The 19,924-nt window shown below is 63.3% G+C and overlaps 3 protein-coding genes across 10 annotated transcripts in view; 1 reads left to right on the top strand and 2 right to left on the bottom strand.

Annotated features, from left to right (window-relative positions):
• The window catches only part of VPS37B (VPS37B subunit of ESCRT-I), a 44,561-nt gene extending 39,702 nt beyond the window's left edge, over positions 1–4,859 (top strand). For 5 of the 6 annotated variants that reach the window (XM_073881249.1, XM_025889602.2, XM_073881248.1 and 2 more), the window contains 3 exons: positions 316–487; positions 1,900–1,982; positions 2,768–4,859. In XM_073881249.1, coding sequence (XP_073737350.1) covers positions 343–487; positions 1,900–1,982; positions 2,768–3,265 — 726 coding nt within the window. In that variant the 5' untranslated portion in view covers positions 316–342 and the 3' untranslated portion in view covers positions 3,266–4,859. The remainder of the gene's footprint in view (positions 1–315; positions 488–1,899; positions 1,983–2,767) is intronic. The other variant, XR_012374893.1, reaches the window with a different exon arrangement.
• Positions 4,356–7,331, bottom strand: LOC141370655 (uncharacterized). Its single transcript, XM_073881305.1, has 4 exons — positions 7,305–7,331; positions 5,993–7,190; positions 5,267–5,900; positions 4,356–4,492 (listed from the first exon to the last, which is right to left on the bottom strand). Exons 1-3 carry the CDS (start codon positions 7,329–7,331, stop codon positions 5,875–5,877), a joined length of 1,251 nt encoding a protein of 416 aa, XP_073737406.1. The 3' UTR covers positions 4,356–4,492; positions 5,267–5,874.
• HIP1R (huntingtin interacting protein 1 related) overlaps positions 6,603–19,924 on the bottom strand; it is a 27,670-nt gene continuing 14,348 nt past the window's right edge. The window contains exons 3-32 of one of the 3 annotated variants that reach the window (XM_025889598.2): positions 19,734–19,876; positions 19,423–19,479; positions 18,226–18,306; positions 17,750–17,826; positions 17,448–17,509; positions 15,567–15,707; positions 14,573–14,630; positions 14,399–14,474; positions 14,093–14,233; positions 13,919–13,980; positions 13,771–13,843; positions 13,501–13,684; positions 13,330–13,418; positions 13,120–13,236; positions 12,941–13,042; positions 12,445–12,639; positions 11,513–11,660; positions 11,270–11,356; positions 10,866–10,973; positions 10,577–10,713; positions 10,216–10,326; positions 9,794–9,852; positions 9,547–9,577; positions 9,405–9,467; positions 8,934–9,034; positions 8,707–8,812; positions 8,476–8,599; positions 8,331–8,392; positions 8,028–8,234; positions 6,603–7,808 (exon numbers count right to left, since the gene is read on the bottom strand). In XM_025889598.2, the coding sequence (XP_025745383.1) occupies positions 7,761–7,808; positions 8,028–8,234; positions 8,331–8,392; positions 8,476–8,599; positions 8,707–8,812; positions 8,934–9,034; positions 9,405–9,467; positions 9,547–9,577; positions 9,794–9,852; positions 10,216–10,326; positions 10,577–10,713; positions 10,866–10,973; positions 11,270–11,356; positions 11,513–11,660; positions 12,445–12,639; positions 12,941–13,042; positions 13,120–13,236; positions 13,330–13,418; positions 13,501–13,684; positions 13,771–13,843; positions 13,919–13,980; positions 14,093–14,233; positions 14,399–14,474; positions 14,573–14,630; positions 15,567–15,707; positions 17,448–17,509; positions 17,750–17,826; positions 18,226–18,306; positions 19,423–19,479; positions 19,734–19,876 (3,050 nt within the window). In that variant the 3' untranslated portion in view covers positions 6,603–7,760. Of the gene's footprint in view, positions 7,809–8,027; positions 8,235–8,330; positions 8,393–8,475; positions 8,600–8,706; positions 8,813–8,919; positions 9,035–9,404; positions 9,468–9,546; positions 9,578–9,793; positions 9,853–10,215; positions 10,327–10,576; positions 10,714–10,865; positions 10,974–11,269; positions 11,357–11,512; positions 11,661–12,444; positions 12,640–12,940; positions 13,043–13,119; positions 13,237–13,329; positions 13,419–13,500; positions 13,685–13,770; positions 13,844–13,918; positions 13,981–14,092; positions 14,234–14,398; positions 14,475–14,572; positions 14,631–15,566; positions 15,708–16,493; positions 16,589–17,447; positions 17,510–17,749; positions 17,827–18,225; positions 18,307–19,422; positions 19,480–19,733; positions 19,877–19,924 lie in introns of those variants that run through there. The other 2 variants (XM_025889599.2, XM_025889601.2) reach the window with 2 other exon arrangements.

The raw sequence follows: 19,924 nt of genomic DNA, 5'->3' as shown, positions 1-19,924 counted from the left end.
GCGGAGGAGTAAGGGATTCCAGCCACAGCGCAGCTAGCGAAGTAAAGAGCCTTGACAAGTCACAAGACAAAGCCCGTCTGCAAATCGTTGGAAAGGAAGTAGCTTTGCTCTTTAAGAACAGGGAGCCGTGTCCAAACTACAAACCCAGAGGGGCTGGAGTCTGGGCCGGGAGTGGCCCACATGTGGTCTCAGCCGGGGACCAGCCCAACGACGGAAGCAGATGCTGGGGCTCCTGGGGGCGGGGCTCAGGAACCTCCAGAGACTGGTCTGCGAACTAACACTCGTTGGTTCTCATCATCCTGTGTTCCTTAACAGACGCAGAATGTTCAGCTCAACAAAGAAATGACACTCGCCAGCAACCGGAGCCTGGCAGAAGGAAACCTTCTGTACCAGCCCCAACTGGACGCCCTGAAAGCACGTTTGACCCAGAAGTACCAGGAACTCCAGGTTCTCTTTGAAGCCTATCAGATAAAGAAGACCAAATTAGGTAACTTTTCCAGGGTGATCCTTCCACAATAAAGAGTGGAGGGAAGGGCACATTTTCAAGCTGTTGGGCTACCAGGAGAGAAGTATTATTATGGAAAAATTTCAGATTGAGACACTGGTTAAGGCCACAAAGAAAAAGTGTACATACAGAGTCATTCCACCTATTTAGAAAAGAGACTTAGCCACTTTTTAAACATTTTCACTTTCTCCAGACAGCCAAAAAAAAGTAATTTTCTGAATCATGGTATTTAACAAATGTCTCCTCCTGTGAGTTAGGCCTTCAGAGTTAGTGCTGAGAAATATTCCTCATGGGGGGAATATTTCATCTTATGGGGACATTTCATCTTAACATCACACTTAGATTTATGTCATTATGAAGAGCTGTAGGAACTGAGTATGGAGTCCTGAGCTGAGTGCTCGAAAGCCTAATGGCTTTCGAGGGGGCTCCAGTGAAGAAAAGGTTAAAAGCCCTGCCCTTCAGTGAGGTCTGATACCAGGACTCCCTCAGCGTCTGCGTCACTGCAGTAAAAGCTCAGGAAGGCAGGCCCAGCCTGAGGAGCTCTTCCCTGGCTGGGAGGATGTACCTTGTAATGTAAACTGGTAAAAATCAGCTTGGGAAAGTTGTTTGGCAAAACCTACCTGAGGGAAACCTGTGCTGACTCTGTGATTCAGCCAGTCTGCCCCTCGGTGTGCCCCCAGCAGAGATGGACGCTCGTGGCTGTCCATGGACAGGCCCAAGAATGTTCATGTAGCTTTGTTTGTAATAGTGGAGTTTGGAAACCACCTAAAGGTCCGTGAGTTCTGGTCTCTACACAGTGGACATTGAAGGAAACCGGGATCTCAGATCCACGGTGTGGGCTGGAAGGGGCCAGCACAGAGCACGCCCTGGGTGATGCGCTCCCGTGAAGTTCTCAGCCAGGCAGGACTTGGGCATCGGCGCCGCCTCGGGGCCAGTCTCTGGGAGCGGTCCTGGTGAGCCTCTGCGAATGTTCTGTATCCTGATCTGGGTGGTGGTGGTTGGGGTTTATACACTTGTAAAAATTGAGGTGCTAGGCTTAAATTACATCTGTTTGATGTAAGTTACTACTCAGAAATACAAAGGAAATCTGCATGGGGTGGTTCATGTTATGTTGTGTGTCGGGTGACAGCCCTCTGTAAGGCCAACGGTGACATGGGGTGTGGGATGCATGGTGTAGCCCCGAGTTTGTCCCCTGTTTTGTCCCGTGTGCTCCTTCCTTTCCTGGATTTTAAGGCTTTGACTTTCAGCTCCCTAGAAAGCTGTCTGTTAACCTTTCCAGGTAAGGTGCGCTCCTCTTTGAAAGGAGGATGGCACGGAGCCTGGGGGAGCATGTCGTTCTGAGGGGCTGGGGCCCGGATGCCCCCTTCTCTCATCATGCCCCTTGCTTCCTTCAGACAGGCAGTCTAGCAGCGCTTCCTGGGAGACCCTGCTGGCGCTCCTGCAGGCAGAAGGAGCCAAGATTGAGGAGGACACCGAGGTAAAGCCAGCCAGGCGGCGCCAGGGCGGTGCCCCGGGGCACAGACCCCAGGGTCTGGGCCAGTTCCTCCGCGGCCAGGAGGCTGCAGTGGGCCTGGGGCGCCAGCGAACGGTGCGCACCGTCCTGTGAGTGCACGCCGGCCCCGGGGGCTTCCGGCAGCCGACGCACCTTCGGCTCTGAATCCGCGGGCAGGGCCGAGCCTTTGAGATGCAGCTCGTTGAGCGCTTGAGGTTGGAGCCTCACTAAGCAATGCGGCCCTGAGTCAGGGTCAAAAGTTGCACAGTTGTAGCAAGCTGAGGCGGGCAGCACGTTGCCAAGTTGGGCCGGGTGGTCGAATTCACCCCTGGGTGTGGGTGGCTCCCTGGTGGGGCACGAGCCTGTCTCTGTCCTGCTGACTCTACGGTGGAAGGAGGGAAACGGAAACGGACTCGGGCTGGCTTGGTGAGAAGGTGGGAAGCGGGTCGGGTGGTTTCCTCTGGGCCTTGAAGCCCAGCAGCCCAGGGCTGCCGAGAGGCCCGCTTCCTCAAGGGCTGGCTCCCCCTCAGGCCTGCTGCCTTGTGCAGCTTGTGGGGGTGCGGTGGGCGGTCAGGACCAGCTGCCTCTTTCCCCTTCTCTCTGCCAGGGTGCTGGGGGCGCTGCTCTGAGGTCAGCCAGGGTCTGCAGTGGGAAGCGGGGGATGGGGGGCGGAAGGAAGCTGGGTGTTGTCTCTCGCTGGGTGGTGAAGGGAGCTTCCTTCCCTAAGGGTTGACCTGTCCCTGTAACCAGCTTTCTCCTGCTGCTTTCAGAACATGGCAGAGAAGTTTCTTGATGGAGAGCTTCCTCTGGACTCCTTCATCGATGTCTATCAGAGCCAGCGGAAACTGGCCCACACTCGAAGAGTTAAAATCGAGAAGCTCCAGGAGCTGGTGCTGAAGGGGCAGAGACTTCCACAGGCCTCTGTGCCGGCCCCACTGCTGCCCAGGGTGCCCGAGCCGGTGCCCGCTGCCCCCCTGCCCTACCCTACCTCGGAGGCCAGTGGGCCTCCCTCCATGCTACCTCGGCGCATCCCTCCGCCACCGCCCCCGGTGCCTGCAGGACGCTTGGCCACGCCGTTTACCGCCGCCATGGGCTCAGGACAGGCCCTCCCGTACCCGGGGTCACAGTGCCCTCCCCTGCCCCCCCGCATGGGCCTGCCCCCCCAGCAAGGATTTGCCGCACAGTTCGTGTCTCCGTACCCGCCCGCTCTCCCCCAGAGGCCCCCGCCCCGGCTGCCTCCACACCAGCCAGGCTTCATCCTCCAGTGAGCCTCCCCCGTCCTTCCTGGGAGGCTGCACCTGCTGGCCGGGGCTCTGCACACACAGGCTGCGAGGACCAGGGGGCCGGTGCCCTGGGCCAGCACGTCCATTTGATTTTAGAACTGTAGGTCAGCGGTAAGTAGCCGTAGGACCCCGGTTTTGTACCCAGGAGGTTGTGTGTGCAAGGCCTCAGCCTGGCATCCCCACGGTCGCGTTGGTTGGTTTTTGGTATGATTTTTAAGTCTTGTAATGTTGATGGACTTCTAGGTCTGGGGGAAAAGCGTCCCTCCCTCCCCACTTAGAATTGTGGTCCTCCCATTGCGACTTTATTTAATGAGCATGCTCCATCGTTTCTTCTTTGTTTGCAAAAGTCCAGACCGTGCGGCCTTGCCCACCGCGCCACGGTCCCTGGTTAGGGTAGGTCAGGTGGGCTGGCCTGGAAGGTGCTTACTGAATCTGGGGGCAGGGGTTGCCAGTCACCCCTCCCCCCAAACCTGGATGCTTCAAAGCCCCGTGCAGCGTTTGCACTGGGCCCACGGCCAGGTCCAGAGGCTGGGTGAGTTGCAGCCAGGCCGGAGGAGGGGGGTCTGAGCTGGGCCTTGCACGGCGATGCCCTCCACTCCTTTTCTCTCTCCGCCGTGGGCCAGCCCCTGACGGTTTCTACAAAGAAATACTCCCTCTAATATTTTTACTACCTAATTTTCCTATTTTATATTGGCAAAGAAAATTTTTGGACACAAGACCATTCAGGGAAACTTTATAAAAATGCAAATATTGTTTAGAGCAGATTGAAGTACAGAAGTGAATGCCATTTCCTTTTTTACAAGCAGTGTATGGTCACACCTGTGGGTGCCTGTGCTGTGCCTTAGTTTCCCCTGGCGCCAGTGAGGGGCCGGCCCCACCTCCCCTGCAGGCCCCCAGGCTGGGCAGGCGGAGGGGTAGCTCCTATAAGCGGCTTTATGTTCCCAGAGGGGCTTGTTAGTTGTGTTACCAGCGGAAGCAGCCTGTCTCCCCCCCCCCCCCCCCCGCCTCTTGGACCAAGATCCTTGTAGCCAATCTTCTCTTCCGCTGGGGCCTCCAGGCAGGAGGGGCACAGAGGGACTCGAGCACCATCTCGGCTGGGGCCGGAGCCAGCCAGCACCAGGATCCTCGGAGGGTGCCAACAAACTCGGACTCGCTGGCCACACCCCTGGCTCTTCCTGGCCCTTTAGGGTCGCACCAGCCCAGGTGACAGAACTGAGACAGAGCACACAGGGGGTCGGTCCCAGCAGGCCAGGGCCGAGACCACCATGCTTTGTCTTCAGCTTCCCTGGGCGTGAACACCCCTGTACCATCACTGTTTGTAATGCTGGGGGGGACCATTTACTGCCCTGCCACTCAGAGTTCTGGGAAGCTTGAGATTGGTGCTCCCCCCCCAAAGCCCTCCACCACCCACCCTGAGGTCGGGGGATGCCCACAACCTGTGCAGGGCGTAGCCAAATGTGTGAGCTCAGTGTGGATGTGGGGAAGGGGCTGCCAGGCTGGCCTCGTCTCTCTCCAGGGCCATGCCTGAGCCGGGGCTGTAAAGCTGGAGGACCCTTTTTAATAAACAGAATTAACGATGGTCCTGTCATTTCTTTACCTGGGGATGTTCGTGGCATGTTTGGTTCTAGATGCTCAGTGATCAGAGTTCCAGGAGGGGAGCTGACTTGTGTCTGTTGCAGTTGAGAAGCCACCCAAGATGGCTGAGCTGTCTGCCTTGACCGGGGTCCCTGGCACTAATAGAGCCTTTTGTGCTGCTTCCCAGATTCTCCTGGCCAGGGGTAAAGGTGGGAGAGCGTGTCCCTGGGGTTGCAGCTGCCCCCCGCCCCCCCCCCCCCCCCGGCTTCTGGGTTCATTCTCTCTGGCTCTGTCCTCCGGGTGGACTTGCACTGCTGAGGGGAGCTCGGGCCCTTGTCTGTTTCAGGTAATGATAGAACTGAATGGGTGACCTTTTGTTCTGGAGCCGAGACAACCCCCCTCCCTGCCTACCGGTCCCAGGTGGAGTTGGGTGCTGGGAGAGGGACCCTCCAGGGCTGCACCCCAGAAGGGACTTTCTGCACTGCGTTGGCCGGAACAGGAGCGCCGAGACCAGTCCCGAGTCAGCCTCCCTGGTGCAGCCTCCTCTGGGGGGGCTGCCGGCCCGTGCCTGTCCCCGCACAGGGAGGATGTGCCGGGGACACGGCTGGGGTGGGCCTGGGAGGAAGAGGCAGGCTTCTCCTGAGAAATCCGTTTGCTTTGGTGAGAATTTTTGTCTGACAGTTGCTCTTTCCCCAGGGGCTGCTTAGGAAGCTTCCAGCCAAATCTGCAGCCTCCCGTGGGGGCGCTCGCTAGACAGGGCTGTGCTTGTGGTGGCTTCTCACCAGCCCAGCCTCGTCCGATCCTCGCCTCCCTCCTCCAGGCCCCTGTGCTTGGGAGGGGGTCAGGGAGGCGCGGTGGGGGTGGGGGGTGGGGGGTGGGTGCGCAGACCCCGAGGCTTCCGGTTAAAGGTTTGCTCATGGAGGACTTCATGTCAGTCCGGCTAGCATTGCTTGGACCGGGTGTGGTCCACGCAGGGCAGTTTTCACTGGTTTGTATTTGGTGGAGCTGAGCATCTGCTTTCATGTCTTTTCCGAAGCCGTTTTCCCTTACAAATGAGAACCAGACACCGGTTCCATTTGACAGCCCCACCCACGTTTCCCAACCAGCCTGGAGCCAGCGAGGCAGGCCCCATTTCACCCTTCGGGAAGGCCGGGCTCAGGGAGTGGGACTCTCGTCCGAGGCCGCGTGTCTTTCTCGGACCTGCACCATGTCGGTTTCCACAAATGCTGGTGACCTGCGGGGGAAGGGGGCACGCGCACCAAGGCAAGCCCGCCTGGCCCAGAGCCGTCCGCACCCCCGGGGAAGGCGGGGGCCCGCACAGCCGGGAGCCGGTCAGGTTCTCCGAGGGAAGGCTGGGTGTGGCCGCGCCGACAAGTCCCACCAGCGAGCGCCACCAGGGGCCATTCTTAACTGCAAGGACTCCGTGGTCACTCCTCCCCTTCCCGAAGCAGTGAGGTTTCCAAGCAGGCTGGGGGAGTGGGGGCAGGAACCCCCGGGGGGGGGGGGCTTGGGGGCCCCCCACAGCGCGGGGGGCCAGGCGGGGGGCCTCACCACACCGGCGTCCGTCCCCGGGCCTCAAGCCCCAAAGCTCCCCGGACACAGGCCAGGGCACTGCGCGGCAGAAGCAGCTCGAGCCAGTTCTGTGGTTCCAAGCGCTCCGTGCCCTGCAGAAGCTAAGCAGTCCCCGACCCCGTGTCGCGCGTCCCGGCCCCGGAGAAATGAACAGCCCAGGCGCGGCCCCTCTGGCAACAGTCCAAGTGCACTTTATTGCTGACCTGACTCTTCCAACAAGGTAGCGCGAGGGGCAAAGCAGAAGAGCTGGTCCTTTTGCTCCTCTCGGAACCAGGGCTGGGGCCGGACCGTCGGGGGTGGGGGAGTTTGCGGGGGCCCCAGCTGCTGGCCCTTTCCTCAGGCGCCGGGCTGGGGGCTCCAGGAACACAGGTTCTTGCAACTCCTCCCCAGGGGGCCAGGCAGGCCAAGGGGGCAGTGGGGCTGCCGGGCGGCCCCCGCCCTGGGGGGGCACAAGGCGCCCTCGGCCTGGCGGACAGAGGGTGGGCGTCCTGGTTCCTGGGCCTTCGGTGGCTGTGGGAGGGCTGTGGGAGGGCAGGCTGGGCCGAGTGAGGGGAGGGCGCGGTGGAGAGGGCGTGGGCGATGGGAGACCCGCAGATCGGGGCCTCCAGGGCAGGAGCAGTGAGCAGGGGCATGAAAACCAGGAACCAGGAGGGTTGCCCCAGATGGGAGCAGACTCCGGCAATGCCAGCAGGCCAGCACCCGTGCCACCAGCTGGGGGCTCTGGCCGCTGCCCCCAGACTAAGGGCACATCCTCTGTGCTCCCCTACACGGAGGCCTCCGAGGGAGGCCCAAGGAGTCTGGGCACGTACCCTGGCCCGCTCCAGAGCGCTCTGCTTTGCCTGAGACCAGCCCAGGCCCGTCTCCACGGAATCCGTGCCCCAAGAAGGCTACAACTAGGTGACATCTTGCCTACGACCCTGGCAGCCAGCAAGGACTGGTTTTTCAGTATTAACCTCAGACCTTGAGTTCAGAAGGCAGGGAGGTCCTGCCCAAACACCCTCTCCAGGGGCCCTGCTTCCCAGGGTGAATCCAAACTCATGAAGGAGAGCTCTAGCTCAGATTACAAATGTTCCATATATTTCCTGAACACCTGTGGCTCAGGCCTGCTAGGTTCTGGCTGCTCTCACCAGTACCTGGTGCAGACAGACTCATGTCCAGGAGAACCGCCCCGATCCCTGATCCTTTGGGTTCAGCCAGGCCTGGGGGCCTTGGGGACACCGAACCTGGCTGTGGGGCAGGGGGCTGCACCCCTTGGAGGCTCCTGAGCCCAGTTGGGACAGCCACCCCAGGCCCAGGCCTGCCCACCAGCCTCCCCAGCAGACCCTTCAGGAGCCTAGTAGTTGACGAGTTGAGCTGGGTAGACGCCATCCTTTTTGTCAAGCTGCAGGAGGCAAAGATGAGGGGCTCAGTGGACATGGCCAGGCCCCCAGACACCCTCCTGGGCCCCCTGCATCCTGCCCTTGAGCCAGCCTCCCAGCCTCCCTCCCCCCCCCTTGCCCACCCTCCTCCCCCTGTTGCTCCCTGTGCCCTGCAGACTGGGGTGCGGAGACAGGGACAGCACCCCCAGGGCCCCTCCGGCCCCAGCACTGATGCCTGGCACCTGGTGGTCCTGCCGGGGTGCCACACTGGGCTTCTGGGCCAGAGGCGGCTTCTTGCAGGCCCCGCTGCGGGCGGCAGCGCTGGGTCGGCCGAGATCCTCATCACGGGGCGCCCCCACCGCCCCCGCCAGCATGTAGTGCTGCTTCCGCAGCATCCCCAGCCGCACGCGCTCGGCCTCCAGCGTCTTCTCCAGCTCCAGCACGCGGACCTGTGGCCCCGCACGCCCGCTCAGGTCAGGATGGCCTCGTGACCCGGGCCGCCCACCCGCCCAGAGCTCAGCCCTCGAGGAGGAGCCGGTGCTCACCTGGGTCTCCATCTCCTCTTTCTTCAGCTTGATGAGGGACAGGCCCGAGAAGTCCATGGTGTCTGTGGCCAGAGCAGGGTGGGGGCGGGGGGTGAGCGTCTGTACACCTGCCCCCACCCCAGCGGCTAGCAGGGCCCACACTCACCTCGTTCTTCGATTTGCTCCTGGCCTGACTTGGTGGAGGCCACCACGTTGGCGGCCATCTCGTTGACGCTGCGGGAGCACTCCTGGAGGCGGCTCAGGTGCGGGCTGTGCTTGTCCGCCTTCACCTGGGGGAGTGCGGGGGCGGGTCAGGCTCAGGCCCCCCGCACGGGGAACCTATCAGCCAGATTTGAGTTGAGGCTGCGGCGAGAGGCCGCCACGCACCGAGCCTCACCTTGGAGGCAGCCACGAGCTGGGCCGTGCTGGCTGCGATCTCGTGGGAGCAGACGATGAGCTCTTCGTACTTGCCCGTGTGGAGCACCACCCTGTCCGCCGCCTCCCTGCGGACAGAGCCGGGCAGGGCCTGGGTCTCCAACCCCATGGACCCTGGACCACCGCCACGCTCCCTCCCCAGACCCTGAGCACCACACGCCCTGCTGCCCCCCACCTGGGGCGACATACACCAGCTGCGTGGCTCCCCAGCCCACGGCCTTGGAGGCGGAGATGAGGCCTTCGGTCCACCTAGAGTTCTTGGCATAAAACTCCTGCTGCGTGGCTGCCCCCTAGTGGCAACAGGAAGGCAGGGCAGGGGGGACCAGTCAGTGATGTCACATGTGGCAAGGGATCCCCATGGGGTCCCTCTGCCTTCACCTCCGCCACGAGGGGACATCCGGGGGCCGGGGTGGGGGGATGCAGGTGTGAATCCTGGGCACGTTGTGTGCATTCTGGGGGTGGGGGGAGTGGTTTTCATCACTGCACAGGTCAGGTAGCTCCTGCCCAAAGAGGCTCTGAGGTCCGGGAAGCCAAGGGGGTTGTGGTCTGGGATGAAGACGGCTCAGAGCTCACACCCCTCTCAGGGATCTGACCCTCGCTGGCCCGGTGGTGCGGCCCAGCCTGGGACGCCCGGTCAGACCAGTGGGTGGCCCCACTCACCCTGCCGCTCTCCACAATTTCCTTCTGTAGGCTGGTGGATGTTGTCACCAAGAGCCGGATAGCCTGCCAAGACCAGAACACAGGTCACTCTTGGGCTGGCCTTCCCAGGTGCACGGTCCAGCCTGGGGTCCCAGCCACTCACCTTCATCAGATCTGTGCAGGAATTGAGGATCCTGAGGGGAGCAGATGATGGGGGGAAGAGAGGACAATCTTCAGTGTCACCCCAGGGAGTCTGCCCTCTGGCGAACGACTACTACCGGGCCCAACGAGGGTGCTCAGTGGGTGGGAGGGGGTGCCTACTTGTTCCCAGGCCCTGCTGGAGAGCTAAGCAGGCAGGACAGCACACCCTGGAATCTGGGGGCCTGGGGGGAGCCATGAGCGGGGCTCACCTTTCATTCACCTCTAGCTTCACCCCAGAGCTGGCATGGCGGGCCTGGTTCATCATGTCCTACACCAGTGACAGAGCTGTGAGCAGGCTGGGAGGAGAGCAGTGCGGGAGGAAGGGGGAGGCAGTGCTGGACCAGCCCCAACCCCTCCCAAAAGAGCCACTGAGCCAGGGAGGAGGGAGGGGAAGAGGCTGGAGGGGAGACAGGGCAGGGGGGACAGGGTGGGGGACAGGGTGGGGGGCAGGGTGCGGCCAAGGCAGAAAAGCCAGGGCCACCTCTCCACCCTCCCAGCTGTGAGCTGCAGAGGCCGCCTGCCCCTTGCGCAGGAGCGAGGGGTGCGGAGGCGGGCGGAGCCTGCATTCAGCCCAGCTCAGCCCCCAGGGCTCCTGCAGGACCGGGAGGAGCCCCTGCACCCCAAGCGTCACCTCGATCCTCCGCACAGCATCTTCGATGGCTGCAGACGTGGCTGCCATCTCCTTGTCCACCACGGCCCCAAGCTCCTCCTGACGCACATCCAGGCTCTTGGGCTTCAGCTCCTGGGGCAGAGGGCACGGGGGAGATGGGCGGACTCCCCCTAGGAGTCTGGGAGAGGCTGGGGCAGCAGCATGCTGGGGGGCGGGGGTGCCGTCCCTGCCCCGTGTCCTCCAGCTGCCGGCTCTGCACACGAGCCCCCATTCAGCCCAAACCAAAGGGAGGTGCAGGGAAATTGAGGACCCGAGCCTCAGCCCGGTGTCATCACCCCTCCAGACCCCAGCCCACGCTCCGTGCCATGGCTGCGTCCCTCACCTGGCCCAGCTGCAAGATGCCCTGCAGGGGGGTCCGCACCAGGCTGGGCCGGGCCTGGTGCAGAGTCTGCTGTTCCTGCAGCTGCCCCATGAGCTCCAGAGCGCGGGCCCCACACTCCCTGCAGGTGTCGACCAGGCCTGGGGAAGAGAGGTCTGTCAGGGGGCCGGCACTGGGGAGCCCTGGAAGTGGCCCCGGCGTGAGTCTGGCGCCAGGACCCGTGTGCAGGCCCCGACCTTCCGGGGGGTCCGCTGTGGGCACTGTGGGTGAGTCAAACCTGGGGCCCACTTACGGTCCGCGGGGTCGGTAGGGGCCAGATGGGAGGTGGCACCGCCATTGACGATGGTGTCTGCAGCCAGGTAGGAGAACTGGGTCAGGGCTGCCACCAGCGCAGAGGCGTCTGTAGGAAGGAGCAACAAAACTCTAACACCACTGCTGCGGAGCAAGGACCGGGGCCTACAGCGGGCTGCTCGGGTCTTCAGCCCCGAAGCCCAGGGGGCGCCAGGGCCCCCGTTTATGGATGACAAGAGGCAGGCTTGCAACAGCCAAGGTCAAGCTGCTGGACGGCAGCCACGTCTGAGTGACCCCAGGCCCACAGAGCGGGCAGGACTGGGCTCCTGGCGGGTGTGGTGGTGGGGGGGGCATGGCCTCCCCAGTGGCAGGGGGCAGCCATGGCCAGCCTGTTGCCGTGCTTACCTGACCTGGACACCAGGTACTGGGCATGGCCCTTCTCCAGGGCGCTCATGGCGTCCAGGGCGGCCTGGGCCCTGCTCACCAGGTAGTCTGCAAGCAGGGGAGAAGCGGTGAGGGGCGGAGCCTGCCTGGAACCCCATGGCCCTGCCGCAGGGTCTCTCAGGGTGGGGTGGGCTGGACACCCTACCAGGCCAGGGAGGAAAGGAAAGGCCCAAACAGCCTGAGTGCCCGCGCCGCGGCCCCCACCTGGGGAGCTGGTGCAGCGCAGGTGCAGGGGGTCGTCGAGCTTGGCCACAGCGTCCTGCAGGATGCGCTCGGCCTCGGCGGCAGTGCTCCGCAGCACCTCGAACTGCTGGTCCAGAAGCCTCCGCCGTAGCTCCTGTTCCTGAGACTCCTGGTGCGAGAGGGCAGTGGCAGCTTAGAGACCCTGCCCCAGGGGGGCGCCCGCTGGGACCCACACTGCCGACTGAGGCCTGAGGAAGGCCACCGCTCCGCCCCAGGGCTGGGGCCGCTCCTCCGGGGAGCAGGGCAGACGGCTCAGCAACAGACACCCCAGTTAAAGAGTCGGCAAAGGATCTGAACAAACCTTTCTCCCAAGATACACAAAAGGCAACAAGCACACAAGATACTCAGTATCGTTAACCCTTAGGGAAACGCCAGACAAAACCACCGGGAGCCGCTGCCTCCCACCTGCTGCGGTGGCAGAAATAAACTGCAGAGTCGCACGCCCTGTCAGGGACGCAGGGAAATGGAAAACCGCACGCGTTCCCGGCAGCATCACCGATAGCCAGGAAGTGGAAACAAGCCAAATACGCATGGACGGCCCAACGGACAGGCTGTGGTCTGTCCCCGTGGTGGGATATTACTGTGCCACGACTCACGGACGAACCTGGCAAACACCGCTCAGTGCAAGAAACCGCTCCTATGGTGCGGCCCGTCCGTGTGCGTGTCTGGAACGGGTCATTCCAGAGACAGGGCAGGGGGCAGCAAGCAGCCCGGGGGCCGGGACCGTTGCGGGCGGTGGGCGGGCGGGGACTAACGCCTTAGGGGGTAAAGTTTCCTTTCGGAGCGGTCTATGGGGCGGACCCACAACCGTGTGGACACATGGCCGGCGCCCTCACCCGCGGGGGGGAGGGGGTGGCCTAGTGCCACGTGAGGGGTCTCAGCCCAGCCGTTACCTTGCCCGCTAGCTGCCCCCGCAGCTCAGCGCTCTCCTGGGAGCTGCGCTGCCGCTCGGAGCTCAGCGCCGCCTCCTTCTCCCGCACCAGGCCCTGGGCCGCCAGCAGCTCCGCCTCCCGCCGCTGCACCTCGCTGCTCAGCGCCGCCTTCTCTGCACTCAGCGTGTCCAGCCTCGAGCTCAGCTCCGACCCGCTCTGCGAAGCCCCGGCACCTGAGCGGGGCTCCCGGGGCGGGGGGGGGGGCGCCCTCAGCCGCCCCCTGTCCCCACCCACATGTACAGACAACACCTGAGGGCCCCGTTCTCCTCACTCCCCGCCGTGGACAGAGAACGTCCTGCGTCCCCCCGGTGGTGGGCCAGAGCTGCACCCCACCACTGCCAAGGGCCCCTCGGAGCCAACCGAGTGGCATCGGGGCAGCGCCCCGTTCACGGCAAGGAGAGCCCTAACCCCCATCCCGCTGGCTCCTGCGAGGCAGCCCCGCCAACAGCCGCCATACCTGCTCGGTGCGGGTCAGCGCCTCCTGCGCGCGCGCCAGCTCTCCGGCCTTGGCCTCCAGCTCCTTCTTGAGCTTCTCCAGCAGGTCACTCTGCTCCTCCAGCTGGGACAGGGCAGCGTGTCACGGGAGGCGGAGGGGGGGGCGCGGGGCAGGGGGGCCCTGGCGCGCACGGGACGCACCTTCACTTCCGACTCCCGTTTCACTTGCTCCATCTGGAAGACCAGCTGCTCCTTCACCCGTGCCACCTCCTCCTGGCTCTGCTGCGTCACCGTCAGCTGCTTGGCCGTGTCCGCGTTCTGCACGGGCAGGGGACAGACGCCCGCTCCAGCACCGCTGGGGGCCGCACGCAGCGCTGCCCGTGGCCGGCCCCGCCCGCGCCCCCCACCCACCTTCCGGAGCAGCTCGGCGTGCGTGCCGATGAGCTCGCTGTGCTTCTCCTTGAGCTTGTGGTAGCGCGCCTCGATGGCGCTGGCCTTCTCTGCAGAGGACAGGAGACACGGTGGTCCCCGCCGCGGCCCCCGCGCCCCCCGCGCCCCCCGCGCCCCCCGCCGCCGACGCACTCTCAGCCTCCTCGCGCAAGCCCTGGCTGCGCTCGCCTTCCCGCTGGGCGGCCTGCAGCTGGGCCAGCTCATGGCGGAGCTGCTCGTTGTCCACCAGCGCCTTCTGCTTCTGCTTCCGCTGCTCCTCCAGCTCGGCCTCCAGCGCATTCACCTGGCCCTTCAGCTGCGACACGTAGCGCTGGGCCTGCGCAGTGGAGGGACGGTGTCGTGGGGGCGGTGCCCGCCTGGGAGGAAGGGGGGTGCGCCCCACAGCCGGGCCCGCGCCCTCACCTCCAGCCTGATCTTCTCCAGCTCCGCACGGAGCGTCTCCACCTCTCTCTTCAGGGTCTCGATCTGCACGTCCCTGGGGACAGATGGCCTTCAAGTTCCGTGCTGACCACAGCTGAGCCCCCACCGTGGGCAGCGCCCGGGCCCTCACCTATCATCCTTCAAGGAGCCATTGGGGGGTCCAAACGTCTGCTCGAAGAGGTCAGCCACCACCTGCCACACAAACACGGTGACCCACTGCCACCCCCCCCCCTCCGGGGCCTCCAGGCCAGGGGCAGAGGGACACTCAGTCGCCCGACACCCGATGGGAAGAGGGGGACCTCACCGCTGGCTCCTCAGCTGGCGGCCCTGTGCTGATCTCAATGAGATTCTCCGGCTCCTCGTCCTCAGGGGCCTCCTCGGGGATCACCACCACTGGCTTGATGTGTTCAGCCAGTGCCGAGGCCCGCAAGAAGTTGGGAGGTCCCTGGGGCCGGGGGGGGGGAGGGGGTGACCAATGTGCGGGAGCTGCTCCTGGAGGAAGCCCCCCTCAGTCATCCCCAGAGCCCAGTGGGGCCCCCCACCAGGTACCCCGGGTCCTCCGAGCGCCCAGAGAGGGAAGAAGGCTGCAGCCCAGGGGGACGATGGGTACCTCGGGCAGCCGGGGGATCTGGATGAGCCGCTTGAAGTAGAGCATGTCCGAGGCTCTGCGGAAGAAGTTTCTGAGGCTGCGGGAGCAGAGGACGGGAGGTCACAGGGGAGCCAGGCCCAGCCAGGCAGCCCCAGCTCATGAGGTCCCAGAGCCTCCGCCCTGCCCGGGCCGTACCTGTGAAACTGCTCATGGAACCGGTCCCTGTGGCCTTGCAGGGTGTCAGCTGGAAGACCTGAGGGAAGGACGTTTGACGGGACTTCCTCTCTGATCCCTGCTCCCGTGCCCACCCTGCTCTGCCACCTTCTAGAAACTGTCATAGAGGAGAGTGAGGGGAGGCCGCAGTGGGGTTCAGCTCTCAACTTTGAGCGAGAGAGGGAAGGGGCGCGTGACTTGACCATGGCAAACCTAACCTGGGTTTGCCCGCAGGTGCGCTGTGAAGTCGCTTCTGGACTCGAGCCTGGGCGGAGAGCATTCCAACAGCTCCCAAGCCCCTCGGCCAGGGGTTCCCAGAGCGGGATGTGGGGACCAAGACCTCCTCAGAGGGCCCACACCAGGGCCAATCCCCTTGTGAACACGAAGGGGAGGAGGGGGACACAGGCCCTGTCGGACCTGCTGCGCCAGCCTGAAGGGGATGTGAGGCGCCCTGGCGGCCGAACGCAGACGCCCGCTGCCCCCTCCGAGGCCGGGCCTTTTGGGGAAGCACAAACACGGAAACCTACGCCCCTCTCCTCGCTAAATCTTTGTGCTGGAAAAGAGCAGTTTTCCATCACAACTATGCTGTTATGTCCATGGGTAATGAATGCGTTATTGCTACGTTTAATAGTAAGTATTGGGGCGCCTGGGTGGCTCAGTTGTTAGGCGTCCACCTTCAGCTCGGGTCATGCTCCCAGGGTCCTGGGATCCAGCCCTGCATCAGGCTCCCTGCTCAGCGGGAAGCCTGCTTCTCCCTCTCCCACGCCCCCTGCTTGTGTTCCCTCTCTGGCTCTCTCTGTCAAATAAATAAAATCTTAAAAAAAAAAAAAAAAACTATGTCTAACATCTCGATTTTCACTTCTGCTGTGGTAAACATCTAGCAACATAAGCCGCCTGAGCACAGCCCTCTGTGGTTCTGGCTGAACCTTGGGGGGTGGGGGTCTCCGGCGGGGGGCGGGGGACCCGGGGGACTTACAGGCGTGCAGCTTGAACATGAGCTTCACGGTGTAGTGGTAGAGGTGGCTGCAGTCCTGGATGACCTGGATGAGGGGCGCCAGGCGGCACTGGCCTGAGGACATCTGGGACACAGCAATGGCTGTGTTGAGCTGCCGGAAAACTGCCAACAGAGGTGAGGGAGGAGCGTGCGCGTGGGGAGCCACGCAGCCTCGGGGACAAACATGGTGGGAATGGTGGCGGAGTGCGGGCCCCGCACCGTCACCTCAGGGCATTGTGAGAACCACCCTGGGCGGGGGCCGGGGGGGGAGGCAGCGGCCCGGGTCCCTGTGGTGCCAGTCCCAGCCGGGCAGGACACCTCTGCCCCGGGTCCTTGGACCCCAACACGCTCTCCACTGCTAGGATAGGAGCCCCGGTGCTGTGGCTGCCCCAGACGGAGCCCCAGAGCACCCCCCCCCCAAACTAGGGCCACAGCAGGGTCGGGCAAATGGAAGACAGCTCGGCATGGCCAGCATTTCCCCGACAGCGTCCACACAGCGCGCCCGAGCCCAAGGGATCGGGGGACAGGGGGGCTCAGATGGTCCTGTACCCATGGGCCTCAAGCTCACCCTAAAGCTCAGGGAAAGGAGGAGGCTCAAGGCTGTGCAGCCAAGTGCCTCATCTTACGGCCGTGGAGAGAGGGGTCAGCCACATGGCAGCCAGCTCAGGACTCCGTTCTGCAAACCCCAAGTGACCCCAAAACCTCACTTGCACCCGGGGTCAACCTCCCCTGTCCCGGACAGTCAAGCCTTTCATCACATCGGCCGAGCGGGAGGGAAAGGGACAAACACGAGGCTGCCCCCACTGCGATTAGCCTCTTCGTCAGGGCAGAGGGCAGACCACACACGACACAGAGGCCAGGACACTGTTCCAGAACGCCGGGCCCCAAGCCCTGGGGTCCTATGCTCACCTGGCCTAGGGCGGCAGGGATGGGGCGGGGCTGAGGAGGAAGAACCAGCGAAGGACAGTCCTTCACCTTTCTAAACCTTAACGTGTCACATCAAGTACGTGTTCCCGTAAAAACTGAAACACACATAAAATGCTATTTCGGGTTTTATACAAGGCAAAGCCATCCCTTTCTCCACTGAGGGGTATTGGGGACGGTTCCTGGTTAAAACAGCATGGCGGGGAACACCCTGGCACCCTCTCCCCAGGGAGACGCCGGCCTGTGGACATTAGGGCACCCCTCCTTGCTGCTTCATCAAGACGTCAGTGTCCCCTGGGGTGGGCACCTGCCTGGGGGTTTCCTCTACCTTCCCTCGTGGGGACAGCCGTGAGAGGCACAGCCCACCTCTGCTCCCCACCAGGGGACCTGGGCTCCCCTGGGTGCAGCTCTGAGTCCAGACCCCGCTCTCAGTCCCGATTTTCCCTTAAAAAGGCATTTGCTACTCATTCTCCTACAAAGAGCCTTGAGTCACCCAACAGGCCGTCCTGAAGCTGCCGCCCAGAACAATCACCTCTGTAGCCCCCCGAGATTTCCTGTCCAGCAGTGGCCAGGTCCCTGGGCCGGAAAGTCCGACATGACTCACAGGCCTTTTAACAGCAGGAAACAGGCAAGATGACCCAAACCAGCTCTCTCCCGGGTGGGCTCTGCAGATGCCAGAGGCCGGGGGTGCCCGGCTCAGGAACCTGAGGCGACACTGGGCCCTGGACACACCCCCGGGGCCTGACACCTGCAGGGGCAGTGACCACCTCTCCCCACGTCCTGGGGACTCCTGGGGGCCCCATTACCCACTCCTGGCGGGAGAGGGGGTGGACACCCCAGGGTGCAGTTAGCTGGTGGAGCTAACTTCTCATCTGGCTGTGGGCCCTGGGGGATCACACTGGACTCGGGCGGGCCAGGCCTCCTCCTCGGTTGGCTTACCTGATTCAGAAAGCCTCAGCTCACAGTCCATGTAGTCAAACATCTCCACGGTGAGCTGGAAGCTACGAAGGGGAAAATGGGGGCCTGAGCGGAGGGGTGGGGGAGTCGCCCCATGAGACCCCGCCCCAGGTGGGAAGAGGGAGGAGCTCATCCACACACCTCTGCAGAGGGCAGCCATCCTTCAGCCCAAGATGCCCGATTCCAAATAAACCCCAGGCCTTTGATTCAGCCTCAGCTCCCTCAGGAATGGGACCCCTAGCCCCAGCCACCCACTGAGGAGCACCCACATGCGTGGGACTCACATGTTGTTGACGTCGGTCCCAGCGGTCTTCTCTAGCACCTCGTCTGTCACCTCCAGGCCCGCGGGAAACTGGGGGTGCTACAAAGAGGACACCCCCACTCAGCTGAGGCCCATGCTGGCCCCAGCCCAGAGCTGGTTCTGGCTTCCGAGGACAGGAGACAAGGCTGGAGAAGTCCCCATCTGCCCTGGGCACTGGCTGAGGGGGGCTGTGGGTGACCGGGGAGACCGGGAAGGGAAGAGAGGACGTCCAGCCAGGGCAGGAGACTGCCCAGAGCCAAGGGCAGGGCGGAGACCACGTCCAGCATCGGCGGGAAATGCCCCAAGGTGCACGGACCCTCAAGGTGCCCTGGGCACCCCATGTTTCCCCTCAGGTCAAGATCAGGACATGGGGGACCCCACCGCCCTGCTTCCCAGGACATCTCAGAGATGAAAGTCCAGGGCCCCTCCCTCCAGCCCCACAACTACCGAGGAAGCTACCTTGAGGTGGAAGGAGATTTTGGTCAGTAAGAGTTTGGTGTAAACGTTCACCAGCTGCCCGTAGCGGTCATGCAAATGTCCCTGCGGAGGGAGCCCAGGGTGAGGGCCTGCCGTCCCCGGAACGTGCCCACAAACCCTACAGGGCCCGGCCACGCTCTGGGGCAAGCGAGCGTGCAGAGGCAGGAAGGTGCAGGAGGCCAGCTGAGTGTCCTTCCTTCCCCCACCGCACGGGTGGACGGACCCCACTCGGCCTCTGCCGAAGGACCTCCGCCAGCCCTCCTCTCGGTCTCCAGCTCTTTAATTTTTAAAAATCTTACTCCTAGTCCTTCTTGCCAAAGAAACTCTTGTTGAGAAGAGGGCTCTCTGTCCAGGGCAGCAGGCCAGCTCTGAGCTGGGACACTTCATTAAAATGCTGGTGGCAGCCAGGGAGGCACATTCTGCCGGGGGCATCCCCCACATCGTGGCCCCTGCAGTCACACCAGCTGGGCCGTGTCTGCAAACGGCAGCACGGGCACCGTCTTCTTTACCTCGAGGACATGGGGGAACACAGCCCTTCGCGCCCCGCCCGGGCCTCCCTCTGGTCCGTCCTCCCAGTCCGCCCAGCCCACGAGGCCCCAGCAGTACTCCCAGAGGACAAACACGACCTGAGGGCCTCCCTCCAACGCCCCAATTCCCTGAGGGTCTTGCAGTGGATCTTAGCATGCAAGCTCTTGGGACTTTCAAACATCACTGTGGAGAAGAATCTTCTGGGGAGTTTTTTGAACCCAGTTTCCAATCCCGAGATTCTAAAGCAGCCAGTCTTTGGGGGGGGCAAGGAGTCTGCACCCCTCACATGGGCTGTAACTGCCAGTCAGACACCCAGACTCGGGCGTTGCCACGGTTCCCAACTCCCGGGGACTGCAGAGCTGGTGAGTGGCTGGAGCCGGAGGGCCCGCTACTTACGTGAAGCTCCCCCTGCCCCCCCGAGGCCTTAAAAGCAAGGCTGACTTTTCCCTCATGGTGCTCATCTGCCCCCACTGTCACCCCAGAGAGCACCGTAACTTCTGCTCCGAGGGAACGGGGGGAAAAGCCCATCTGTGGGGAGCGCCCATTCGTGCGGGGGCGGGGGGGGAATGGAACCCCGAGCAGGACTGGGGTGGGACTTTCTGGACGGCACCCGGGCAAGGGGCTCGGGCCATGCTTGCTCCCCGCACCTACCCACAGATCTCCTATCTCCCGGATGTTGCTCCGATGGCGTTGGCAGTCGTGCAGCACCTGCAGCACACGGTGGACAAGAAGGATGGAGCCAGCCCTGCCCGGGCGGGGTCCCGACACAGGCGCTCCCTCGCCTCCCACCCCTGTGCTAGCTGGCCTGCCGAGGGCAGGGAGGGACGGGCAGAAGTGGGGACCATCTCTCATTTCGAAGGGACCCTGCTCTGCTCCCTGGGGTGCCGGCCTGCTCAGGCAGCAGCGGACGGAGGGCCCAGGAGACCTGTCCCACCCAGTACCAGCGGACAGCAGCTACTCACATTCGGGTGTCCGTCTCGAAGCACCTTGTGCAGGACGTGGCAGAACTTCCAGCTGAGGATGGAGCTACTGGGAAGTGGCAGACCAATGGCGTAGGACCAGAAGGTGAAGGCCCCCTTCTCATGGTGAGTGCCCAGAATGATGCCTACCAGGGTCAAGGTCAAGTGCAGGAGGCAGAGACTCAAGGGTGGGG

This window comes from Callorhinus ursinus, unplaced genomic scaffold (genome assembly GCF_003265705.2).
Source record: "Callorhinus ursinus isolate GAN/ISIS: 27379988/994484 unplaced genomic scaffold, GSC_fseal_2.0 scaffold41, whole genome shotgun sequence".
Lineage (NCBI taxonomy): Eukaryota > Metazoa > Chordata > Mammalia > Carnivora > Otariidae > Callorhinus > Callorhinus ursinus.
Note: the sequence above shows the minus strand (reverse complement) of the source record. Positions and strands in the feature narration are given on the sequence as shown.

Coding starts and splice junctions, on each gene's coding strand:
- LOC141370655 (XM_073881305.1), bottom strand. CDS start 7,331: ATGTCACCTAGTTGTAGCCTTCTTGGG. Junction 7,191..7,304: donor CTAGTTGTAGCCTTCTTGGG/GCACGGATTCCG, acceptor GCCTCCGTGTAG/GGGAGCACAGAGGATGTGCC. Junction 5,901..5,992: donor GAGCCCGGCCTTCCCGAAGG/GTGAAATGGGGC, acceptor CTCATTTGTAAG/GGAAAACGGCTTCGGAAAAG.